Source organism: Bombus huntii, unplaced genomic scaffold, assembly GCF_024542735.1.
Source record: "Bombus huntii isolate Logan2020A unplaced genomic scaffold, iyBomHunt1.1 ctg00000175.1, whole genome shotgun sequence".
Classification (NCBI taxonomy): Eukaryota; Metazoa; Arthropoda; class Insecta; order Hymenoptera; family Apidae; genus Bombus; species Bombus huntii.
This window is the reverse complement of record NW_026099413.1, coordinates 34,026-59,261: the sequence shown is the minus strand read 5'-3', so window position 1 is coordinate 59,261 and position 25,236 is coordinate 34,026. Positions and strand designations below refer to the sequence as shown.

At 36.8% G+C, this 25,236-nt stretch overlaps 1 protein-coding gene, 2 long non-coding RNA genes and 1 pseudogene across 4 annotated transcripts; 2 read left to right on the top strand and 2 right to left on the bottom strand.

Annotated features, from left to right (window-relative positions):
- Nucleotides 1–6,058: 6,058 nt before the first annotated feature.
- Nucleotides 6,059–17,275, bottom strand: LOC126877477 (glutathione S-transferase-like). 2 transcript variants are annotated; one of them, XM_050640202.1, is made up of 4 exons: nucleotides 17,174–17,275; nucleotides 7,408–7,543; nucleotides 6,929–7,096; nucleotides 6,059–6,671 (listed from the first exon to the last, which is right to left on the bottom strand). In XM_050640202.1, the coding sequence occupies exons 3-4, from the start codon at nucleotides 7,071–7,073 to the stop codon at nucleotides 6,364–6,366; spliced, it is 453 nt and encodes a 150-aa protein (XP_050496159.1). In that variant the 5' UTR covers nucleotides 7,074–7,096; nucleotides 7,408–7,543; nucleotides 17,174–17,275; the 3' UTR covers nucleotides 6,059–6,363. The 2 variants fall into 2 exon arrangements, with proteins under 2 accessions (XP_050496159.1, XP_050496160.1); XM_050640203.1 differs by lacking the exon at nucleotides 17,174–17,275 and adding an exon at nucleotides 8,513–8,614.
- Nucleotides 7,103–16,204, top strand: LOC126877484 (uncharacterized). The gene is made up of 2 exons (XR_007695061.1): nucleotides 7,103–7,290; nucleotides 15,951–16,204. It is a non-coding gene; the product is annotated as an uncharacterized LOC126877484 (long non-coding RNA).
- Nucleotides 11,747–14,729, top strand: LOC126877482 (uncharacterized). Its single transcript, XR_007695059.1, has 2 exons — nucleotides 11,747–11,961; nucleotides 12,057–14,729. It is a non-coding gene; the product is annotated as an uncharacterized LOC126877482 (long non-coding RNA).
- LOC126877475 (glutathione S-transferase-like) lies at nucleotides 14,720–17,107 on the bottom strand (annotated as a pseudogene).
- Nucleotides 17,276–25,236: the final 7,961 nt, after the last annotated feature.

Here is a 25,236-nt window from a genome sequence, read left to right as displayed (position 1 = left end):
CAGATATCTGTACTTAAGTGATTACACTTATAAGTATCATTATATATTATATAAATATGATATTTCGAATGGTATCATTTATCACTCATTAAACAAGAGTGTCATATCCAGAGAAATGATTTTACATATCTTAATCTTTGCTTTGATTACGATAGTAATAATTTCTATCAAACTTGATGAGGAAGATACATGAATAATTATCTAAAAGCTGAAAATCTTGGCAAATTCATTTGTACATAAACTAACAGGAGTGAATTTTAAAGATACACTCTGCTCTCAACAATTAAAGCTGTCTTGTCGCAACAAAGTTTCAATAATTTTTTATGGACAACATGGCCCAGTTTGCACAAAGACTAAAAATTTTAACATTAAATTTGGATAAACTATCTTACGATAGAAGGAATGATATATCCTTCATTTTCGCCAATAATCTGGTCGAATTTAGTCAAGTAAAATGGTATTGTTTCGTTCAAAAGTTGATTCTTCCTCGCTTCCTTCTTTTCAGGATCCTCCTCCATGCGATAGTAGCAGATAGCTGAAACGTATATGAAACCAACCGTTACATTCATTTGTGTTTTTCCCCCCAAACGAAGAGAAAATAAGTTGTGAAAGAAGGAGTAGCCTCTCATAGTTCCTACAATTTCTTCATTCTCTTTGCTTTCTTCAATATTGCCTCAACAAGTTCCTGTGGTTCACGATACTTGAAATATATACAATGTTACCAGCGTGGAAATTGTCTTGGAAACTTGGAAAATCTTTCAAGAGGAACAACATTGCTAACTGAGATTCGAGAAAGGAAAGGTAAGTAAATCCTTGCTTCTACTTAGAGCTTTTTTATTTACTTCTGACGAGTAAAGTACTGTTATTAAAATTTGATTAAAAGTACCAAGAATGTCGAGATATAAACAACCATTTGTGGAAAGGTCAGGAGAAGCAGAATTATCGAATAAACGTTATATAACTCTTAGTGATTAAGTAGGAGAAGAGAAACGAGAAAAAAGTCTTTTATCTAGGTCTTAATAAAGTATACTATATTTATCTCCATATCAAGAATAACAACAAGATATAAACAGTCTTCTAGAAATTGAGTAAATATTACATAATTACATCTTGAGCAATATTTTGAGTCTTAGCTTTTGCTTAATCATTATAATAATCTTAAATATCTGTAAATTCTTCACAGACTCTTTGCATCTTCTATACAGGTATCTCATGATCATGTGATAACACACAGGAAGAAAGAATAGAGGAAAAAACAGCGTAAGAAAAAGTTGCGTAAGAGTATCGTCGCACTACATCATTCGACAATTGATGCACGTCATGGCGATCGTCACGGTTTAAAGCAGGCCATCAAAAACACGTTTGTTATCGTACGGAAAAATCTGCGACGTTCCAGCTGTTCAGGTGCATCGAATTGTGAATCATCGGCGGTACGAAGCAAGGCGAGGGGCGTAAATAGAGAAAGAAGAGAAGAGAAGGATTCGCATAAATGATAAAATATAATCGTTCGTTCCTCGTCGATGGCGGATGGATGGCTTTAATCGTGGACGATATCGATACGATTATATTTTATACATTTGAAACAAATATAAAAGACGAGCAAAAACCAGAGATACGATCGTTATGATATTATTCAATCGGTAGCCTATTTACCTCGTTTTTTGTTCACCTTCGGTGTCTAGTAATAATTTTTCGATTCGACTGGCGTGACGTTACGTTGGCGGTGTAAAAACACGATTTTAAACACCTGCGGATAGTTGCATGAGTTTCGAGCGATTCCATTCCCTTCGATTTATATTTATGCGATCAACGCGCGGATCGTTAACGCATTATGCAGACAGCAGATGTTACGTAATCACACATATCGTAATTGGAAATTAGTAACGTTATCGCGTACCAGGATCTTCCTGTCTTTGATCATCGAGTAACACCTCGTTGTCCTCGCTCCTTCCGCGGATAACCAGCGTTTATCATATAGAGACAGGGATTTGCAAAGAATAAAAGTTGTAGAACGTTGAAAGGCGTTGAGAGAAACGTGATGTTATCCCGTTATTCGTTAACGCAACGCAGTTAAAAAAAATCCCGTAGGAAGATTACGATAATAGATAACCTGAGTCGAGTGTTTGTCGGGGCATCTAAAAGATTCTTTCGAGTTGAGCGTCTGAGATTGCAGAGAAGAAAATTTGGAAGCCATCGAATTCGTGATGTCGATAGAAATCTTCAGTTGGAATCGTTGTATCATAACGTAGTCTGCTTATTGTCGATAAGACTTTACTAAACTAAAAGTGACTACTAAAAGTTTCTATCCTCTAAATTCTATCTACGATTCTATAATCTAAAAACTGACTTTTGCAAACAAACTGTAACATTCGCTTAACGGAAAGACATACGTATCTTGTTTGTACTCGTCTTTTCACAATGAATTCTTGAACGTCTGTCTCTGTGGTGAGACAAATGCAAAGTCATCTCATCAGTTACTCACCTTGCTTCAAATTGCTACGATTGCTATCGGTTTGGATACTTGCGATTGTTTCGTTATGGCTATATTAGGCTCTAGGTTGCAAGGTTAGGGTGTTGTCCTGAAGTTCCAGAGGGGCCCCGGCGTCCTTTCGTCTCCGACTCGGCCATCCTGACACTTACACGTCCTCGTGTGTGGCCTGCTGGCTTAGTCTACCCGTCGGGGCTTCCACCACGCAGGCATCGACCCGGCGCTCGTCCTCGGGGCAATGTTTTTCTTCTCGCCGCGATGGACAGCGAGACGCGATGTGTCCCGGCATGTGGCAGTGAAAGCACAACGCTTTTGGTGGTGCAGCCGGTCGGCTTTCCTCCGGGCGTCGAGGGTCCTTCTTCGGTTCCCACTTCGCCCTCTTGCGGCATTCGAATGTCGGATGTCCGTAAATACCGCAGTGGCCACACCTGGTCCAGGGGGCGGGTGACCTGCCTCGTTTGTTTCCGGAGCTCGCTAATGACCTCCACGGCGGGGGCGTTGGCCACTCCGTGTATAGGAAGGGCTTCATTTCTCTTTGGAATTGTTTCACCGACGTGATGTCACTCGTGAGCGCTAGTCGTTTAAAACGTTTGTTCATCGCGCGAGCCCAGCAGATGGAGGGCGGTGGCGGCGAGTACCTCTTCCCTGGTTGAATTTCGCCACTTCGACCCCAGGAGGGTGATGATACGATTTCCGTACGCTCCTGGTGTTTCGCCGTCCCGCGGTAGTTCCTCGGCTACCTTGATTAGCGACGCGGCTGCTACTTCTTAGCCACCGAAGTGCGCGGCGAATTGTTCCTTAAAATCTGGCCAGGTGAGCTCGTCGCCGTCCATTATCTGCGTAAGCCAATACGCTGCCAGACCCTCTAGGGCACGGTTTAGGGCAGAATACAGTGCGCTGTTTTTCAGGGGGTGGTCCCTCATGAACAGGCCGAGCTCGAGTCACATTCCGAGTCCGAGCTCGAGGCGCCCTCCCGGGCAGGGCTCGCGGGAGATTGCGATTCCGTGTTGGAGTTCTCCATCGTCCGGTCGCGGGTGGGGTACCTTTATTGTCGATAGTGACACTAGTGACGAGGGCCTCAGGCTTGATAACGAATCCGCGGCCAACGGGAGGACTATCATATAAAGAGCAACAGGATACACGAAATAATATAATTCTGACTAGGACAACATAAACGCAAGAAGTGTTGATATTGAAAAAAATATTTAATTTTGTATATAAATATTTTCATATTTAAAAAAGTTTCCGGAAGCAGGAAGATTTACAAACAAATAATATCATAAACCGAATGTTTCATGATCCTTTTCTAATTAGAGTGTGTGACAGCATGTGAGAACGTTTCTTAAAAATATGACTTATTGCAATTACTTAATCGCAATTATAAACGATTAAGACCTTCTCACAACGAGGCAATCTATCCAAAGTATAAAACTCGTTATACTTGATGAGAAAACAAATCTCTACTTAGGTTTCATTTCGTTTCATCGCGTTCATAAAAAGTGAATTTGTATGAACACATCGTGCAATTTAGTAATTAGGACCGTTGATCTCGCTGCAACATAGATGGATAGAAAAAAGCCATTTAAAATGATACAACGTCGGGAAGACAATTATGAAAATTATAAATGGAACACGAGATAAAATTGTTTAAGATTAATTCTTCTTTTTTTCTTTTTTTTTTAATCGCGAGTGTTTGCAAACGAAGTTTCAATCTGTTTACAATGATAGCAATGAGAGGAGGATGTCTATGAAAGTTATAAATGCGATATTGAATAACATTTCTGCGAGTGGGTTTGTTTTTCGTTACAAATGTTTTTTAAACGAATCTGCAATCTGTTGGAAACTACGGAACAGTAACGGGACGACTGATAGGGAAATAAAAAAGATCGCGTTTTATTTGAACAGACAAATCTTTGAAATCTATTCGAAAGTCTATTTGAAATGGTACGAGCTCGAAAAGAACGGTGAATACTATAGAAGAAGGATTAATTAAAATTCTTATTAATCTGTACGCTTTGTATATTAAATACCTTGATCGATGCCAAGATAACAAATTATTATACAAAACAGTGAAGTATCCACGTCTGACATTAATATTGAGTATTACCATTACTGTAATTTAATTTTTAACCGATCCTGAAAATTCCTTAGAACGTAAAAAGTATAAAATGTTACTGTGCATTTCAAGATTAAATGCACTGTAATTTAGAAACAGTTATGAAGCGGAAACAAATAATTTATTCAGAATAAGAATTCTACGTAATCATGTTAAAAAAAAAAACGTACTTATAACGCGTTTAAACTCCAAATATGTAAAGACAATAAGGGAAAAAAATTAAACGCAGAATCGTATTTTTTGTAAATTCACACAAGATTTTATCCAAAAAAAAAATTAAGATTTTTTGAAGAACGTACAAGAACAATAAAAAAGGGATGTTAAATACAAAAAATAGATTAAAATTTAGATTATGAAATATAAAAAAAATGATATTGCATAATTTACAATTATTTTCGATAGCTTACGTCAGTATGTTGGAGTGTAAACTATAAAATATTCAAAAACTGATACCATTTAGACATAATTTAGAAAAACAATAAATTGCGGAAACCGATAGTTAAAACTCGATACGATCGATACTCCAAAACTCTAATCCTAATAATTACTCAGCAATAATAACCGATAATTCATGTTGATTAATGTTTGAACTCCGTTTTTTTTCTGTATGTGTATACAAATTTTGTACAGTTTGATAAAGCGAAATTAAATTATCATCTTTTTGTACTACTTCAAACATTGAGATTTGTCATCTTCAAGGTCGATCACACATAGTTTCAGATTGCGGAGTTGCAAGGGTAATTAATTTTGCAATCGGTTTTCCTTTGATATAGATGTGAATACAAATAGCCATTGATTGACAATATACCGAAGCAATTCTAGTTTAATTTGAAGTCATCGATCCTTTGATATTTTTGGAAGAATAGTAAAAGTACAGAGAAAACAAGAAAAAATGGCGTTAACTAAAAGATAACTCCAATGTATCTCATAAATATTATCTATATATCATTTGTAAGATGTAAGTGACCAAGATATCGAATTATACAAAAATTGTATGTAATGATTAATACTTGAACGTTACTTACATTTATGTACATGAAAATTTGATCTTTTATTAACTAAGTTATTGATCGACAAAATGACTTCCTACATAATTCTCCGCCTGAACTGAAATGCATATCTTTTTTTACGCAAGCCTTATGTGTAGCTAGCAACGAGCAAACAGATTAATTACTTTACACACGGTCGTATCTTGTTTGCTGTAGGCGAGTTCTCTCGTGTAATCAACGAAGTACTCAACTTTAAAGCGATAACAGAAGAACATTATTGTATCGATAAAAATCATGCTTTTTTCAAAGAAATATGTAACTCGTATTTTTTTTAAAGCAACCCTCATAATGTATTGAATAAAATAATCATACATTTTTTTTTGTTCAACATTTGTAAAATACGATATTATCAAGATCACCAAGGAGGTAATCTTCAATTCTTAATGAATATAATAAAAAACATAATTAATGATTGTTTGATGGTTTTATTATTATCTCTATAATACAAAAGCACAACATCGTGTCAACAGTTTATATAGTTCGTATGTTTCTGTAGGAATACACAAATAATAGTTCTCTATCACAACGTAATCTAAAGGGAAAACCCTAACTAAATGACAAAAATATCGGTAATAACTGGAACTAATGAATGTTAAAAGCAATCAGTATATTCCGTACAAACTTCCATCAACACGATTCGTTCTTCATTCTCTCAACACACTAAGACCGCAATCTTTAAACGCTTATAAAACCATAAGCAATCGTGAAGTTTAGAATTCGCTAACTGGGCGTCTCTCAATCCAGTTTTTGATCTTGGGCAGAAGGAGGACCTTTTTCTCCAGCAGCTTCAGATTCTCGTAATTCTCGATCAGATCAGACTTGTACATAAAGTTCAAATAATCGAGCAGAGCAACGAATGTTAAATCAGCCCAAGAGAGAGTACCATCGTAGAAGTAGCCGTCATTTTCCTTCACTTGCTGGTCCAAACGTTCTAAAATGAACAGCAGCGTCTCTTCAGCAGCCTTGCGTTTTGCAGCTTTGACCTTCTCGTCCTCCTCATAGTGGAAGGCGGCAATTTCTGAAAATTTGTTTTCAGTTAAATACTATTCGCTAATGTTATACTAATTTGAATACAGTGTTGTGCGAAATTTAAATGATACTGAAGATAGAATTACAATCCTTTTTAATCCTTTGTCTTGTATTGTTGACATACGTGTATCGTTCGATTAAATCATATATTAAATCGGATTTCAACTAATAAATACCTGAACAGATATGTACTATCTGTTATCAAGATTCTCATAAGATTTATGCAAAACAGCACTGGATACTCACTATGACGAATATCATGAATAGTATCAACAGTGGCATCAATATGAAGATCTGCCCAGTCAGTCTTTCCAGCTAAGTCATATTGTTTGGCTAAGTAACGGCAAATAGCTGTAGACTGAGCAACCTTCCTTCTATCAGCTACGAGCATAGGAAGCTGGCCATAAGGAGTCACTAAAAACATACAACTAATAGAATCAAAGATTCTATCGAACAAACAGATTATGATGCTTCTTAAATATCTAGCTTCCTGTTATCTGTTTTGGAAAGATATAATTTAATTTATTGATAATTTATCAGCAAACAAAGGGCATTGTCTCCTTAACAATACCTATTGTTCTCCCACATATCTTATAGAGCAATGGAGAGTAAACAATAATATCTGTTATACTCTGCATAATTGTGTTCTACTTTATTTAGCTACTTTAGTTAAATTAGGAAAGATGAGATTTAAGAAACAGAATTTCTTTAAATTTTAAGCTTACAGGGCTTTATTTCTGGCCAGACGTCCTTTTTGATACGTTCATCTTCAAATGGAATACTAGCATAGCTGAAGAAGAACGGATTGGTTCTGCCAATGCCGTAACTGGGAAGTAAGTCAATTTATAGAGCGGCATCTTCCTGGAAGTATAATATATACAAAGTAAAAACAAAGAATCATTGATGACAAGAATTATATTATTACAAATTATGAAGTATAAGACAATTTAAGTAAAAAGCATCAACTACTAACTACTCGCATAGCTATTTGTATCTTTATATTTTAATATAGCTTAGATATAAAAAGAATATTATTTTTGGATGTAATAATGTATAAACTTGCGCCAAATATTATAACAAAATATTGCACTTTCTATTTAAGTAGGATAGACATATTACCGGCATTTATTTTTTCTTTCTATAGCAATGAAATTGTTTATAAAAAAGTTTATAAGAAAACTATCAATTAATGCAAACAACGCATTTCAAAATATTAATTACATTCGCACGATTCGTTATCTCTAGTATTAATTTAACCATATGGTTCTATACACCCAAGACCCTCTAACAGTAATTTAGTACCATTACTAGTCGTATGTACAATGTATGTTTGTATACAACTTTCGTAACTACAAAACATTCAGCATGATTATATATTCTTCCAAACTTAAGAAACATTTTCTAATTGCATACTTAAATTTATCGATCAATTATAAACATATGATAACATTTATTTCTTTCAACTACTAATTTTCAAATCCTCTGCTGTTCCGTTAATTGAACGACGCGCCGACTTTTCGTACAAGTATCTTGTATCTTATCTGTATTATTTAGTTATCAATACAGAAGAAACATTTTCTAATTGTATACTTAAATTTATCGATCAATTATGAACATGTAATAACATTTATTTCTTTCAACTACTAATTTTTAAATCATCTGCTGTTCGGTTAATTGAAGGATGTCGGCTTTCTGTAGAAGTATTTCATATTTATTATTTAATTATGAATAAGGAAAAAACATACAAAATATAGTTTTCAAACGGTTTATTATTTATAAAGAGAAACTTTGACTCAGGATATATATACTATATATATACTATTTACTTACAATTTTTTTTTTAAGACTTCAAAGTCGAAACAAGCACAGGAAATTTCCAAGCCGGTTAACAGAAACTTGAATGAGACAAAAATAACCTTTAGATCAATATATGTTCTTCTTCCCCCCTGTTGCTTCCACGTAACTCTTATCCTATTGGTGGAGCTGTGCTGATATGTGAAATTATGACTACATAAAAACATCCGGAAAGACTCATTGAATGATTTTATAGTTTAAGGTTAATAAATTTCCATAAATTAAAGTTGAAAATTTATGAGAACATGTTTTCTGTAACAAAACTTAGTAAAAACAAACTAGTAAGGTTTATAGATTCTTTAATGATTATGTATGTATTCATGAACTAGTTCGATAAACATCGTTCGATAAAACGTCGAACAACACACAACATTGAAGCGCGAAATTTCAAATTCAAGGAAAGATAAATAACAAATATTGCGAACAAATGATATTAAATTTACAATAATCTCATGTAAGAAAAAATAAAAGGGATAAAAGTAGTACAGAAGATAGAAAAATCTATAAAACTGGTGGCTGGGAAATAGAAAATATATAAATTTATGTTATTAGAGTTTAGTACTTCTGTCGATCAATGTGTTACGACCGTTCGCGGAGAGACGCAGTCGCAGTAGCGAGAGGCGTAAATTCTCGCTACGATTCGGTGAATCGACGCCGCGAAGTAGTGGTTCCCCTGTTTCGGTTAAGATAAGAGGTGGTTAAATGAATATGACACAGTATAGTAAGTTATATTTCACCGTTTATTCCAACAACTTATAACGAAGGCAGTTACGCTGGTGCGTATGTACGAGATGAATAAGTGACTGATCTGTGGGTGTGTCCTACCCGGTGGAAGGATATTGACCGTTCGAAAGAAGATAATTTTAGAAACTTCAACCTTTGCAGGTGTTTGTTAATTAAAAATGACAAAACTGGTATTATGTAAAAAAGAGTAATGTGTATCCTGAATCAATGTCGAATGGAAATTAGACAGTTCTATAAAAATAATCCTTCTCACGATTCCACAACTTCATAGCTTAATTAAATACAATTCTTCGGCGATATAATTACAAATACATTTACAGGAATTGTGTAATATGATAAATATCTCGTTAAAGAGATTGAAATCGTAAACTCTAGATTCTAGTATTCTTTCACTTTCATGTTTCCTATGAGCCCTTCAATCGCTAAATATTTTGCAATGAAACACGTATTATTAAACAACATAATCATACTAAATTAATTTAATGTGATTATTTATTATTATTATATAATAACACAGTGATGAAAGAAATAAACTGGTCAAGTAATCTAAGGAACGATAATACGTATCTATGTCAGTGACAGTGAGAAAAATTCAGATATCTGTACTTAAGTGATTACACTTATAAGTATCATTATATATTATATAAATATGATATTTCGAATGGTATCATTTATCACTCATTAAACAAGAGTGTCATATCCAGAGAAATGATTTTACATATCTTAATCTTTGCTTTGATTACGATAGTAATAATTTCTATCAAACTTGATGAGGAAGATACATGAATAATTATCTAAAAGCTGAAAATCTTGGCAAATTCATTTGTACATAAACTAACAGGAGTGAATTTTAAAGATACACTCTGCTCTCAACAATTAAAGCTGTCTTGTCGCAACAAAGTTTCAATAATTTTTTATGGACAACATGGCCCAGTTTGCACAAAGACTAAAAATTTTAACATTAAATTTGGATAAACTATCTTACGATAGAAGGAATGATATATCCTTCATTTTCGCCAATAATCTGGTCGAATTTAGTCAAGTAAAATGGTATTGTTTCGTTCAAAAGTTGATTCTTCCTCGCTTCCTTCTTTTCAGGATCCTCCTCCATGCGATAGTAGCAGATAGCTGAAACGTATATGAAACCAACCGTTACATTCATTTGTGTTTTTCCCCCCAAACGAAGAGAAAATAAGTTGTGAAAGAAGGAGTAGCCTCTCATAGTTCCTACAATTTCTTCATTCTCTTTGCTTTCTTCAATATTGCCTCAACAAGTTCCTGTGGTTCACGATACTTGAAATATATACAATGTTACCAGCGTGGAAATTGTCTTGGAAACTTGGAAAATCTTTCAAGAGGAACAACATTGCTAACTGAGATTCGAGAAAGGAAAGGTAAGTAAATCCTTGCTTCTACTTAGAGCTTTTTTATTTACTTCTGACGAGTAAAGTACTGTTATTAAAATTTGATTAAAAGTACCAAGAATGTCGAGATATAAACAACCATTTGTGGAAAGGTCAGGAGAAGCAGAATTATCGAATAAACGTTATATAACTCTTAGTGATTAAGTAGGAGAAGAGAAACGAGAAAAAAGTCTTTTATCTAGGTCTTAATAAAGTATACTATATTTATCTCCATATCAAGAATAACAACAAGATATAAACAGTCTTCTAGAAATTGAGTAAATATTACATAATTACATCTTGAGCAATATTTTGAGTCTTAGCTTTTGCTTAATCATTATAATAATCTTAAATATCTGTAAATTCTTCACAGACTCTTTGCATCTTCTATACAGGTATCTCATGATCATGTGATAACACACAGGAAGAAAGAATAGAGGAAAAAACAGCGTAAGAAAAAGTTGCGTAAGAGTATCGTCGCACTACATCATTCGACAATTGATGCACGTCATGGCGATCGTCACGGTTTAAAGCAGGCCATCAAAAACACGTTTGTTATCGTACGGAAAAATCTGCGACGTTCCAGCTGTTCAGGTGCATCGAATTGTGAATCATCGGCGGTACGAAGCAAGGCGAGGGGCGTAAATAGAGAAAGAAGAGAAGAGAAGGATTCGCATAAATGATAAAATATAATCGTTCGTTCCTCGTCGATGGCGGATGGATGGCTTTAATCGTGGACGATATCGATACGATTATATTTTATACATTTGAAACAAATATAAAAGACGAGCAAAAACCAGAGATACGATCGTTATGATATTATTCAATCGGTAGCCTATTTACCTCGTTTTTTGTTCACCTTCGGTGTCTAGTAATAATTTTTCGATTCGACTGGCGTGACGTTACGTTGGCGGTGTAAAAACACGATTTTAAACACCTGCGGATAGTTGCATGAGTTTCGAGCGATTCCATTCCCTTATAGGAAGGGCTTCATTTCTCTTTGGAATTGTTTCACCGACGTGATGTCACTCGTGAGCGCTAGTCGTTTAAAACGTTTGTTCATCGCGCGAGCCCAGCAGATGGAGGGCGGTGGCGGCGAGTACCTCTTCCCTGGTTGAATTTCGCCACTTCGACCCCAGGAGGGTGATGATACGATTTCCGTACGCTCCTGGTGTTTCGCCGTCCCGCGGTAGTTCCTCGGCTACCTTGATTAGCGACGCGGCTGCTACTTCTTAGCCACCGAAGTGCGCGGCGAATTGTTCCTTAAAATCTGGCCAGGTGAGCTCGTCGCCGTCCATTATCTGCGTAAGCCAATACGCTGCCAGACCCTCTAGGGCACGGTTTAGGGCAGAATACAGTGCGCTGTTTTTCAGGGGGTGGTCCCTCATGAGCAGGCCGAGCTCGAGTCACATTCCGAGTCCGAGCTCGAGGCGCCCTCCCGGGCAGGGCTCGCGGGAGATTGCGATTCCGTGTTGGAGTTCTCCATCGTCCGGTCGCGGGTGGGGTACCTTTATTGTCGATAGTGACACTAGTGACGAGGGCCTCAGGCTTGATAACGAATCCGCGGCCAACGGGAGGACTATCATATAAAGAGCAACAGGATACACGAAATAATATAATTCTGACTAGGACAACATAAACGCAAGAAGTGTTGATATTGAAAAAAATATTTAATTTTGTATATAAATATTTTCATATTTAAAAAAGTTTCCGGAAGCAGGAAGATTTACAAACAAATAATATCATAAACCGAATGTTTCATGATCCTTTTCTAATTAGAGTGTGTGACAGCATGTGAGAACGTTTCTTAAAAATATGACTTATTGCAATTACTTAATCGCAATTATAAACGATTAAGACCTTCTCACAACGAGGCAATCTATCCAAAGTATAAAACTCGTTATACTTGATGAGAAAACAAATCTCTACTTAGGTTTCATTTCGTTTCATCGCGTTCATAAAAAGTGAATTTGTATGAACACATCGTGCAATTTAGTAATTAGGACCGTTGATCTCGCTGCAACATAGATGGATAGAAAAAAGCCATTTAAAATGATACAACGTCGGGAAGACAATTATGAAAATTATAAATGGAACACGAGATAAAATTGTTTAAGATTAATTCTTCTTTTTTTCTTTTTTTTTTTAATCGCGAGTGTTTGCAAACGAAGTTTCAATCTGTTTACAATGATAGCAATGAGAGGAGGATGTCTATGAAAGTTATAAATGCGATATTGAATAACATTTCTGCGAGTGGGTTTGTTTTTCGTTACAAATGTTTTTTAAACGAATCTGCAATCTGTTGGAAACTACGGAACAGTAACGGGACGACTGATAGGGAAATAAAAAAGATCGCGTTTTATTTGAACAGACAAATCTTTGAAATCTATTCGAAAGTCTATTTGAAATGGTACGAGCTCGAAAAGAACGGTGAATACTATAGAAGAAGGATTAATTAAAATTCTTATTAATCTGTACGCTTTGTATATTAAATACCTTGATCGATGCCAAGATAACAAATTATTATACAAAACAGTGAAGTATCCACGTCTGACATTAATATTGAGTATTACCATTACTGTAATTTAATTTTTAACCGATCCTGAAAATTCCTTAGAACGTAAAAAGTATAAAATGTTACTGTGCATTTCAAGATTAAATGCACTGTAATTTAGAAACAGTTATGAAGCGGAAACAAATAATTTATTCAGAATAAGAATTCTACGTAATCATGTTAAAAAAAAAAACGTACTTATAACGCGTTTAAACTCCAAATATGTAAAGACAATAAGGGAAAAAAATTAAACGCAGAATCGTATTTTTTGTAAATTCACACAAGATTTTATCCAAAAAAAAAATTAAGATTTTTTGAAGAACGTACAAGAACAATAAAAAAGGGATGTTAAATACAAAAAATAGATTAAAATTTAGATTATGAAATATAAAAAAAATGATATTGCATAATTTACAATTATTTTCGATAGCTTACGTCAGTATGTTGGAGTGTAAACTATAAAATATTCAAAAACTGATACCATTTAGACATAATTTAGAAAAACAATAAATTGCGGAAACCGATAGTTAAAACTCGATACGATCGATACTCCAAAACTCTAATCCTAATAATTACTCAGCAATAATAACCGATAATTCATGTTGATTAATGTTTGAACTCCGTTTTTTTTCTGTATGTGTATACAAATTTTGTACAGTTTGATAAAGCGAAATTAAATTATCATCTTTTTGTACTACTTCAAACATTGAGATTTGTCATCTTCAAGGTCGATCACACATAGTTTCAGATTGCGGAGTTGCAAGGGTAATTAATTTTGCAATCGGTTTTCCTTTGATATAGATGTGAATACAAATAGCCATTGATTGACAATATACCGAAGCAATTCTAGTTTAATTTGAAGTCATCGATCCTTTGATATTTTTGGAAGAATAGTAAAAGTACAGAGAAAACAAGAAAAAATGGCGTTAACTAAAAGATAACTCCAATGTATCTCATAAATATTATCTATATATCATTTGTAAGATGTAAGTGACCAAGATATCGAATTATACAAAAATTGTATGTAATGATTAATACTTGAACGTTACTTACATTTATGTACATGAAAATTTGATCTTTTATTAACTAAGTTATTGATCGACAAAATGACTTCCTACATAATTCTCCGCCTGAACTGAAATGCATATCTTTTTTTACGCAAGCCTTATGTGTAGCTAGCAACGAGCAAACAGATTAATTACTTTACACACGGTCGTATCTTGTTTGCTGTAGGCGAGTTCTCTCGTGTAATCAACGAAGTACTCAACTTTAAAGCGATAACAGAAGAACATTATTGTATCGATAAAAATCATGCTTTTTTCAAAGAAATATGTAACTCGTATTTTTTTTAAAGCAACCCTCATAATGTATTGAATAAAATAATCATACATTTTTTTTTGTTCAACATTTGTAAAATACGATATTATCAAGATCACCAAGGAGGTAATCTTCAATTCTTAATGAATATAATAAAAAACATAATTAATGATTGTTTGATGGTTTTATTATTATCTCTATAATACAAAAGCACAACATCGTGTCAACAGTTTATATAGTTCGTATGTTTCTGTAGGAATACACAAATAATAGTTCTCTATCACAACGTAATCTAAAGGGAAAACCCTAACTAAATGACAAAAATATCGGTAATAACTGGAACTAATGAATGTTAAAAGCAATCAGTATATTCCGTACAAACTTCCATCAACACGATTCGTTCTTCATTCTCTCAACACACTAAGACCGCAATCTTTAAACGCTTATAAAACCATAAGCAATCGTGAAGTTTAGAATTCGCTAACTGGGCGTCTCTCAATCCAGTTTTTGATCTTGGGCAGAAGGAGGACCTTTTTCTCCAGCAGCTTCAGATTCTCGTAATTCTCGATCAGATCAGACTTGTACATAAAGTTCAAATAATCGAGCAGAGCAACGAATGTTAAATCAGCCCAAGAGAGAGTACCATCGTAGAAGTAGCCGTCATTTTCCTTCACTTGCTGGTCCAAACGTTCTAAAATGAACAGCAGCGTCTCTTCAGCAGCCTTGCGTTTTGCAGCTTTGACCTTCTCGTCCTCCTCATAGTGGAAGGCGGCAATTTCTGAAAATTTGTTTTCAGTTAAATACTATTCGCTAATGTTATACTAATTTGAATACAGTGTTGTGCGAAATTTAAATGATACTGAAGATAGAATTACAATCCTTTTTAATCCTTTGTCTTGTATTGTTGACATACGTGTATCGTTCGATTAAATCATATATTAAATCGGATTTCAACTAATAAATACCTGAACAGATATGTACTATCTGTTATCAAGATTCTCATAAGATTTATGCAAAACAGCACTGGATACTCACTATGACGAATATCATGAATAGTATCAACAGTGGCATCAATATGAAGATCTGCCCAGTCAGTCTTTCCAGCTAAGTCATATTGTTTGGCTAAGTAACGGCAAATAGCTGTAGACTGAGCAACCTTCCTTCTATCAGCTACGAGCATAGGAAGCTGGCCATAAGGAGTCACTAAAAACATACAACTAATAGAATCAAAGATTCTATCGAACAAACAGATTATGATGCTTCTTAAATATCTAGCTTCCTGTTATCTGTTTTGGAAAGATATAATTTAATTTATTGATAATTTATCAGCAAACAAAGGGCATTGTCTCCTTAACAATACCTATTGTTCTCCCACATATCTTATAGAGCAATGGAGAGTAAACAATAATATCTGTTATACTCTGCATAATTGTGTTCTACTTTATTTAGCTACTTTAGTTAAATTAGGAAAGATGAGATTTAAGAAACAGAATTTCTTTAAATTTTAAGCTTACAGGGCTTTATTTCTGGCCAGACGTCCTTTTTGATACGTTCATCTTCAAATGGAATACTAGCATAGCTGAAGAAGAACGGATTGGTTCTGCCAATGCCGTAACTGGGAAGTAAGTCAATTTATAGAGCGGCATCTTCCTGGAAGTATAATATATACAAAGTAAAAACAAAGAATCATTGATGACAAGAATTATATTATTACAAATTATGAAGTATAAGACAATTTAAATAAAAAGCATCAACTACTAACTACTCGCATAGCTATTTGTATCTTTATATTTTAATATAGCTTAGATATAAAAAGAATATTATTTTTGGATGTAATAATGTATAAACTTGCGCCAAATATTATAACAAAATATTGCACTTTCTATTTAAGTAGGATAGACATATTACCGGCATTTATTTTTTCTTTCTATAGCAATGAAATTGTTTATAAAAAAGTTTATAAGAAAACTATCAATTAATGCAAACAACGCATTTCAAAATATTAATTACATTCGCACGATTCGTTATCTCTAGTATTAATTTAACCATATGGTTCTATACACCCAAGACCCTCTAACAGTAATTTAGTACCATTACTAGTCGTATGTACAATGTATGTTTGTATACAACTTTCGTAACTACAAAACATTCAGCATGATTATATATTCTTCCAAACTTAAGAAACATTTTCTAATTGCATACTTAAATTTATCGATCAATTATAAACATATGATAACATTTATTTCTTTCAACTACTAATTTTCAAATCCTCTGCTGTTCCGTTAATTGAACGACGCGCCGACTTTTCGTACAAGTATCTTGTATCTTATCTGTATTATTTAGTTATCAATACAGAAGAAACATTTTCTAATTGTATACTTAAATTTATCGATCAATTATGAACATGTAATAACATTTATTTCTTTCAACTACTAATTTTTAAATCATCTGCTGTTCGGTTAATTGAAGGATGTCGGCTTTCTGTAGAAGTATTTCATATTTATTATTTAATTATGAATAAGGAAAAAACATACAAAATATAGTTTTTAAACGGTTTATTATTTATAAAGAGAAACTTTGACTCAGGATATATATACTATATATATACTATTTACTTACAATTTTTTTTTTAAGACTTCAAAGTCGAAACAAGCACAGGAAATTTCCAAGCCGGTTAACAGAAACTTGAATGAGACAAAAATAACCTTTAGATCAATATATGTTCTTCTTCCCCCCTGTTGCTTCCACGTAACTCTTATCCTATTGGTGGAGCTGTGCTGATATGTGAAATTATGACTACATAAAAACATCCGGAAAGACTCATTGAATGATTTTATAGTTTAAGGTTAATAAATTTCCATAAATTAAAGTTGAAAATTTATGAGAACATGTTTTCTGTAACAAAACTTAGTAAAAACAAACTAGTAAGGTTTATAGATTCTTTAATGATTATGTATGTATTCATGAACTAGTTCGATAAACATCGTTCGATAAAACGTCGAACAACACACAACATTGAAGCGCGAAATTTCAAATTCAAGGAAAGATAAATAACAAATATTGCGAACAAATGATATTAAATTTACAATAATCTCATGTAAGAAAAAATAAAAGGGATAAAAGTAGTACAGAAGATAGAAAAATCTATAAAACTGGTGGCTGGGAAATAGAAAATATATAAATTTATGTTATTAGAGTTTAGTACTTCTGTCGATCAATGTGTTACGACCGTTCGCGGAGAGACGCAGTCGCAGTAGCGAGAGGCGTAAATTCTCGCTACGATTCGGTGAATCGACGCCGCGAAGTAGTGGTTCCCCTGTTTCGGTTAAGATAAGAGGTGGTTAAATGAATATGACACAGTATAGTAAGTTATATTTCACCGTTTATTCCAACAACTTATAACGAAGGCAGTTACGCTGGTGCGTATGTACGAGATTTTTTTTTTTATTTATTTGTTGAAATTACAATCAATTCTCTCGTTGAGAATATGTATGAGATGAATGAGTGACTGATCTGTGGGTGTGTCCTACCTGGTGGAAGGATATTGACCGTTCGAAGGATGTGAAATCAGAACTGTCTTGGGAGACGATGCTGTCTCGGAGGAAAGCTAAGGATGGGTGTGTCTAGCGCACGGGACCATCGGATTTGTTGGTGACGATTTTAGTTAGGAGAGTGAAGGAAGTGGCTTCGTTGTTAATTGGTTAACGAAGGGTCTTAACCGCCCTCGAGAGAAAGTGGTTAGTGGGAGGAAAGTTGCAGCATACGTGGGAAAAACTAACTTTCCCTTGTCCAGTCGGGGTAGACAATAGTCTTTAGAAATTCTTCGGAAACAGACGTTTGTTTGGTTTGAAGGACCTTTTCTAGGAAATCTATGAGATTTATGGAGGGTACTTGAAACTATGGAGGATACGCTGCGAGTATCCGGTGACATCTGGTTGCCATATTGCTCGCGGTGCGACGTAACAAAATGGAATAGAAAGATAATACCACAGACGAAATTATACTTTATACTTTATTATACTTTATACTTTATTATTACATTACATCAATTGACATCTTTGGAATTACAACGATTCGATACACATTTTAACGTTTAACATTCTAACATTCAGTTAGAACTTTGTATTGATTAGAGATATTGTAACGACTAGAAATATCGATACATATATCAATACTTTTACCTCGAAATTCGTAGATTCGTACTCTTCATTGTCCATACAAATTGTGTCATATATGTCCAAACCAAATTTAATTTCCAATTTAAAACCAAAATTCTTTTTCGAAAATGGCACTTCCAATTCTTCTTATTCTCACTATTTAATTGCTAGCCGTATCAAGTAACAACGAAAAAAATAATAATATCTAAACGTTAAGCAGGTCCATATTTTGGGGGATACAATTAAAAAAGTAAATCGTCGGTGGAATATTGTTTCACCTATCAAGAATTTTGGAAGATATAATTAGAAAGGTACAACCTGGGTAGAAAATTGTACTCTGTTACGTCGCGTAACACTCTACCTAGCCGAGGCCACACACCGCGGGCAATATGGCAACCAGATGTCTTCGGATACTCGCAGCGTATCTTCCATGGTTTCAAGTGCTTTCCATAAATCTCATAGATTTCCTAGAAAAGGTCCTTCAAATCAAACAAACGTCTGTTTCCGAAGAATTTCCAAAGACTATTGTCTACCACGGCTTAACTAGGGAAGGTTAGTTTTTCTCACGTACGCTGCAACCTTCCTCCCACTAACCACTTTCTCTCGAGGGCGGCTAAGACCCTTCGTTTAACCAATTAACAACGAAGCCTATTTCTCTCACTCTCTTAACTAACATCGGCACCATCAAATCCGATGGTCCCGTGCGCTAGACACACCCATCCTTAGCTTTCCTCCGACACAGCATCGTCTCCCAAGACAATACTGATTTTACATCCTTCGAACGGTCAACATCCTTCCACCGGGTATACACACCCGCAGATCAGTCACTCGCTCATCTCGTACATACGCATCAGCGTAACTATCCTCGTTATAAGTTGTGGAATAAACGGTGAAATATAACTTACTACTGTGTCATATTCATATCAACCACCTCTGTTATCCTAACCGAAACAGGGGAACGACTACTTCGCGGCGTCGATTCACCGAATCGTAGCGAGAATTTACGCCTCTCGCTGACGCGTTTTCCTCGCGACCGCGTCCCTCCGCGAACGGTCGTAACATACTCCTTATCGAGCATTTTTGAAAATATAATTGAGAAAGTGGAATCTGGATAGAAAATTGTTTTACCTACGAAGCATTATAAAAAGTAAGTTTAATAAAACTATACCTTGGACATTTCATATATTTTTTCATATTATACGCATTCGTTAAAATTTTACACTCCCAAACATCCTGCTATACTTGCACAAAAAAGCGCAGTCTAGTAATATCCCCCTCACTGCTCCTCGCATTTTCTTTCTAATCATCTCTCGTTCGCTTTTCCTGATATTATTCTCAGCGTAAGTTCAGAGTGGCGGTTTTTAAACTCAGGAACGCGCGGCTGTTCGTTAAATGAAATATCAAACGTAAGAATTGCCGCAGTCTTAACTCGAGATAATTCATTTCGTGGCACAGAGCGCACGTCGTTGAATATTAATTCATATCTCATATAAGTTGCGAATAAAAAAAGCAGATAAAAGAGGACAAAAATCCGATAATTACCGCGAATCTTTACGCAATTTCAAGAAATACAAAAGAAATTTGTTTGTAAGCATGCTACTAAGTATTATTAGAAGTACTTTACTTTCGATATTTTACATATTCTTGCATATTTTCTACATTTTTCTGTATTTTTGTATCCTTAAACTTTCCGTAAACGCGTAAACGTCTGCGCTCTGACAATGACAAGGAAGATTCTACTGATAAAAATAAAGCATCGAATTTCACCGAACTCTCAGAAATGTAATTCTCAGATCACATAAATTAAAAAGAAAGAACAAAAGAAAATACAAATATATATATATATATATATATATATGTCGGAGATGAAAGAACACTGGAGCCTTTGGAATTTTGGATAACCCCGCAACATTGTAACCTAGAGTCTACTATAGCTGTAATTGAACAATTGTAGTTATTCAACCCGATTGTAATTATTCGAGAATTGTGATAATGAGCTTGGGCTCGAGGCGACAGTCAGTCGCCGAACGTAGCCGCGGTCACGGGATGAACGCTTTGCCTGACAGAGGTATGAAGTAATTCTATAGCTCTCCTTAAAAGAAATATTTGTGGCGACACGTGACAGTAGGCATTCCAACGGTTCCTGTCCCGTGGCTCGCCACGTGCAGACTCTATTCTTCGAGTAAGATGATTGCCAGATGTCGATGCGTCTCCGCAGCACATGTTCGGCTAGCCCGAGGGCCCGTCATAAATCTTAAGGTTTTGTTAACTAAAGTCCTTCGAACAGACAAACAGTCTTTGTCCCAACTACGGGAAGATAGGGGAGACATATTTTTTCAACGAGCGGCGTCTCCCACTAGCAGCTTTCCCTCGAGGGCGGCTGGCATCCTTTCCTGGCCACCGATATGGAGATTGACCAATTAGCAGCAACACTTTCTGAGCGGGGGCTTTTCTCGACGAATCCGATGATCTCGTGTCCTTGGACACACCCCGTTATGGTTTTCCTGTGTGGCATCATCGGGACGGAAAAGGCATTCTCGCTCGCGATCTCATCGATCGAAGAGTAACGCCTTCGCAATCAGCGATCATTCTCAGACTTAGACTTTGTGGCTACGTCCTGTTGTCATCCCGTTGACCGCGGATTCGTTATTGAGCCCGAGAGCATCGTCACTAGTGTCGCGAGTGCCGAACCGCCGTGATCAATTGTTAAGACTGTAATAATTCCATCACTGTAATAAACTACGCCTGTGCGTACCGTATCAATGGCTAATCCTCGAGAAGATTCATTTGACGCCCACAACCCCATTCCCAGTGTCAACCCGACATCAGAAGTGGGATCAGAACCGTTTAAAGTGCTACAAGAGCAAATGGTCCTTATGCGCGAGTTAATTCAGACGCTAGCGCACAAACCGGAGGTGCAAAGACCGAGTACGGAATCTAAGGATGTAACGTTACCACGTTTTGACCCCGAAGGTGCGGGCGCCGATCCATCCGCGTGGTGCTCTCATGCTGATTTGATTTTGAAAGACCACCCGATGCAAGATAGTGCGTTACTTTCCGCTCTAAATCGCGCCCTAAGGGGTCCTGCTGCGCATTGGCTTTCACAAATGGTGCGCGGTGGAAAGCTTACCTGGCCAACGTTTAAGGAACAATTTCTTTCGCGTTTTGGTGGCAGAGAGACAGCCGCTTCGGCGTTAATAAGGATATCCAGAGAACGACCGTCGGGGACTGAATCCCCGGGAGCGCACGGTAGTCGCCTCCGCTCCATGCTGCAGATGAAGTTGCAAGATCTAACGATGCCCGAAGTGATCAATGCCTTCGCCCTTTATATGCTGAGTTCACAAGATCGACGCTTTCGGCGACTAACGCTCGCGAATAATATCAGGACGGAGGACCAATTTCATGATGAAATGAGGATTCTCCCTTACAACGATCAGCCGACATTTTCGCCAAGAAATTCACTAACGGAACCTGAAGCTAAACGAAGCAGGCTATCAGTTCCTCGGACTAAGTGCTACCGCTGTGGTGCTCTCGGACATAAGAGAACGGAGTGTCGCCTGCAAATACAAACGGGGAAGGAGCAGGATATACGAAACCCGAAGGAAAAACGACCAGCCGCATCGTCGAAGGTGACCTGCTTCAAATGCCACGAGGAGGGACATATCGCGCCTAAATGCCCATCATCGCGGAAAAGAAACTACGATTCCATTGACGAACGCCGGATCGACTCCTGTGTAGTGGAAGCTCCGGCTGGTAGATTAAGCCATCTGGGTGAGTCGTATCCATTTTACTTTGATTCTGGGGCCGAGTGTTCGTTAATCAAAGAGTCCCTAGCCTCGAAATTTTCGGGTAAGAGAATAACCGATGTGGTAGTGATGCGGGGGATCGGGAATACTTGTATTAAGAGTACACTTCAGATTTTGTCCACTGTTTGTATTAACGGTCTTACATTGGAGATAGTTTTTCATGTCCTTGCCGACGATTACCTAAAATACGACATCATGATTGGTCGCGAGATTTTGAGCCAGGGATTCGACGTAAATATCACGCAAAATAGCCTCGTTATTTGTAAAACAAAGGTCGTTAACGCTTGTGGTAAAGTCGCGGAAGATGCGGTCAACATTAACGAGGTTGACACTGATGTGATCGGTAACGACAAAGATCGATTAATCTCTGTTCTCGAAAAATTTAAAGAATCATTCATTACGGGTTTCCCGCGTACTCGCGTCAGTACGGGTCAGTTGGAAATACGGCTAATTGATCCCAACGTCACCGTGCAGAGAAGCCCTTACAGGCTTAGCGAGGAAGAGCGAAGAATAGTACGCGAGAGAATAGACGAATTAATGAAAGCGCAAATCGTAAAACCTAGTAATTCGCCGTTCGCGAGCCCTATGATACTCGTGAAGAAGAAGGACGGCTCAGACAGATTGTGTGTAGACTTTCGAGCGCTGAATAAAAATACGGTCGCGGATCGGTATCCCTTACCCCTTATTGCTGACCAAATCGCGAGATTGCAGAGTGCGAGATACTTCATTAGCCTGGACATGGCTAGCGGGTTTCATCAGATTCCCATTCATCCTAACTCGATGGAATATACTGCGTTCGTTACCCCCGACGGTCAATACGAATACGTGACGATGCCGTTTGGGTTGAAAAATGCACCAGCCGTTTTCCAGAGAGCCATTTTCAAGGCCTTAGGCGACCTCGCTTATTCGTATGTCGTTGTTTATTTGGACGACGTTCTAATAATCGCCGACTCAATAGATCAAGCTCTAGAAAGGTTGCACACTGTACTAAACACTCTCGTAAACGCCGGATTTTCTTTCAATTTCGCTAAATGTTCTTTTCTGAAAACGTCGGTACCTTATTTGGGATATGTAATTCGTAACGGAGAAGTTCGTCCAAACCCGGGAAAAATACAAGCTTTGAATTCTTTACCTGCACCGTCGACCGTCACACAGCTTAGGCAGTTTATAGGTTTGGCCTCTTACTTCCGAAAATTTATCCCTAAATTTTCACAAGTGATGAAACCCTTGTACGCACTCACTTCTAGTAACAAGCACGTAACTTGGACGGACAGGCACGAAAAAATAAGACAACAGATAATTTCCGTTCTGACCGACGCACCGGTGTTAATGATATTTGATCCCAATCGTCCCATAGAGCTACATACCGACGCTAGTTCGGAGGGGTATGGAGCTATTTTAATGCACAAAGTCGAAAAGGAAAACAGAGTCATCGAATATTATAGTAAAAGGACCAGTCCCGCAGAATCTAGGTATCATTCGTACGAACTGGAGACACTAGCAGTAGTAAGCGCCGTCAAGCATTTCCGACACTACCTACATGGACGGAAATTCTTAGTAGTTACCGACTGTAATTCTTTGAAAGCCTCCAGCAACAAAGTAAACTTAAACGACCGGGTTTATAGGTGGTGGGCTTATTTGCAAGCATTCGATTTTGACATCATGTATCGAGAGGGTAAACGAATGGCCCACGTAGATTTCTTTTCGCGAAACCCCGTAGACTTGAATCGCCGTATGATAAACAAGGTCGCAGAGAAAGAGATTAATCTGGCCGAGATCTCCGAGGATTGGCTATTAGCGGAACAACGTCGCGATCCGCAAATCTCCGAAATCGTTAATAAGTTGCAGAACGAAGAGCTCGCGGAAGACGTCGCGAATACGTATGAGTTACGGTCCGGCACCCTTCATCGTAAAATACAGAGAAAAGGTAGAACTCTCTGCCTGCCCATCGTTCCGAGAGGATTTAGGTGGTCTGTTATTAACCATGTGCACCAGTCCATTATGCACTTAGGTTGGGATAAAACGCTTGAGAAACTGTACGAGTATTACTGGTTCGAAGGAATGGCGAAGTATGTTCGCAAATTCGTAGAGAACTGTCATGCTTGTCGAGTTTCAAAGGCAAGTTCGGGTAGAGTACAAGCCGAACTACACCCCATACCTAAGACCAGTATACCTTGGCATACGGTGCATATGGACATAACGGGCAAACTAAGCGGTAAAAACGATTCGAAGGAATACGTCATTGTGTTGGTCGACGCCTTCACCAAGTTCGTATACTTGCACCATACCCGTAAGTTAGACTCCATTAACACCATTAAAGCGCTTGAGTCCGCTATATTTTTGTTCGGCAGTCCCTGCCGGATAATAGCGGATCAGGGAAGATGTTTTACGGGCAAAGAATTTCGAGACTTTTGTCAAGATAAACACATTAAACTCCATTTAATTGCGACCGGAGCTAGTAGGGCCAACGGGCAGGTAGAGCGTATTATGAGTACGCTAAAAAAAACATGTTCACAACAATAGAAACCACCGGGCGGTCCTGGCAGGACGCAATCGGGGAAATACAACTGGCCTTAAATTGTACCACCAACCGCGTGACTAAGTCAAGCCCGTTGGAACTACTAATCGGTAAAACAGCGAGACCCTACGGCTTATCCCTACCCGACAATATCGAAGAAAGAGAAGTAAATATCTCCCATATAAGACAGCAGGCGATAAA

Coding starts and splice junctions, on each gene's coding strand:
- LOC126877477 (XM_050640202.1), bottom strand. CDS start 7,073: ATGCTCGTAGCTGATAGAAGGAAGGTTGCTCAGTCTACAGCTATTTGC. Junction 6,672..6,928: donor TATTCATGATATTCGTCATA/GTGAGTATCCAG, acceptor ACAAATTTTCAG/AAATTGCCGCCTTCCACTAT.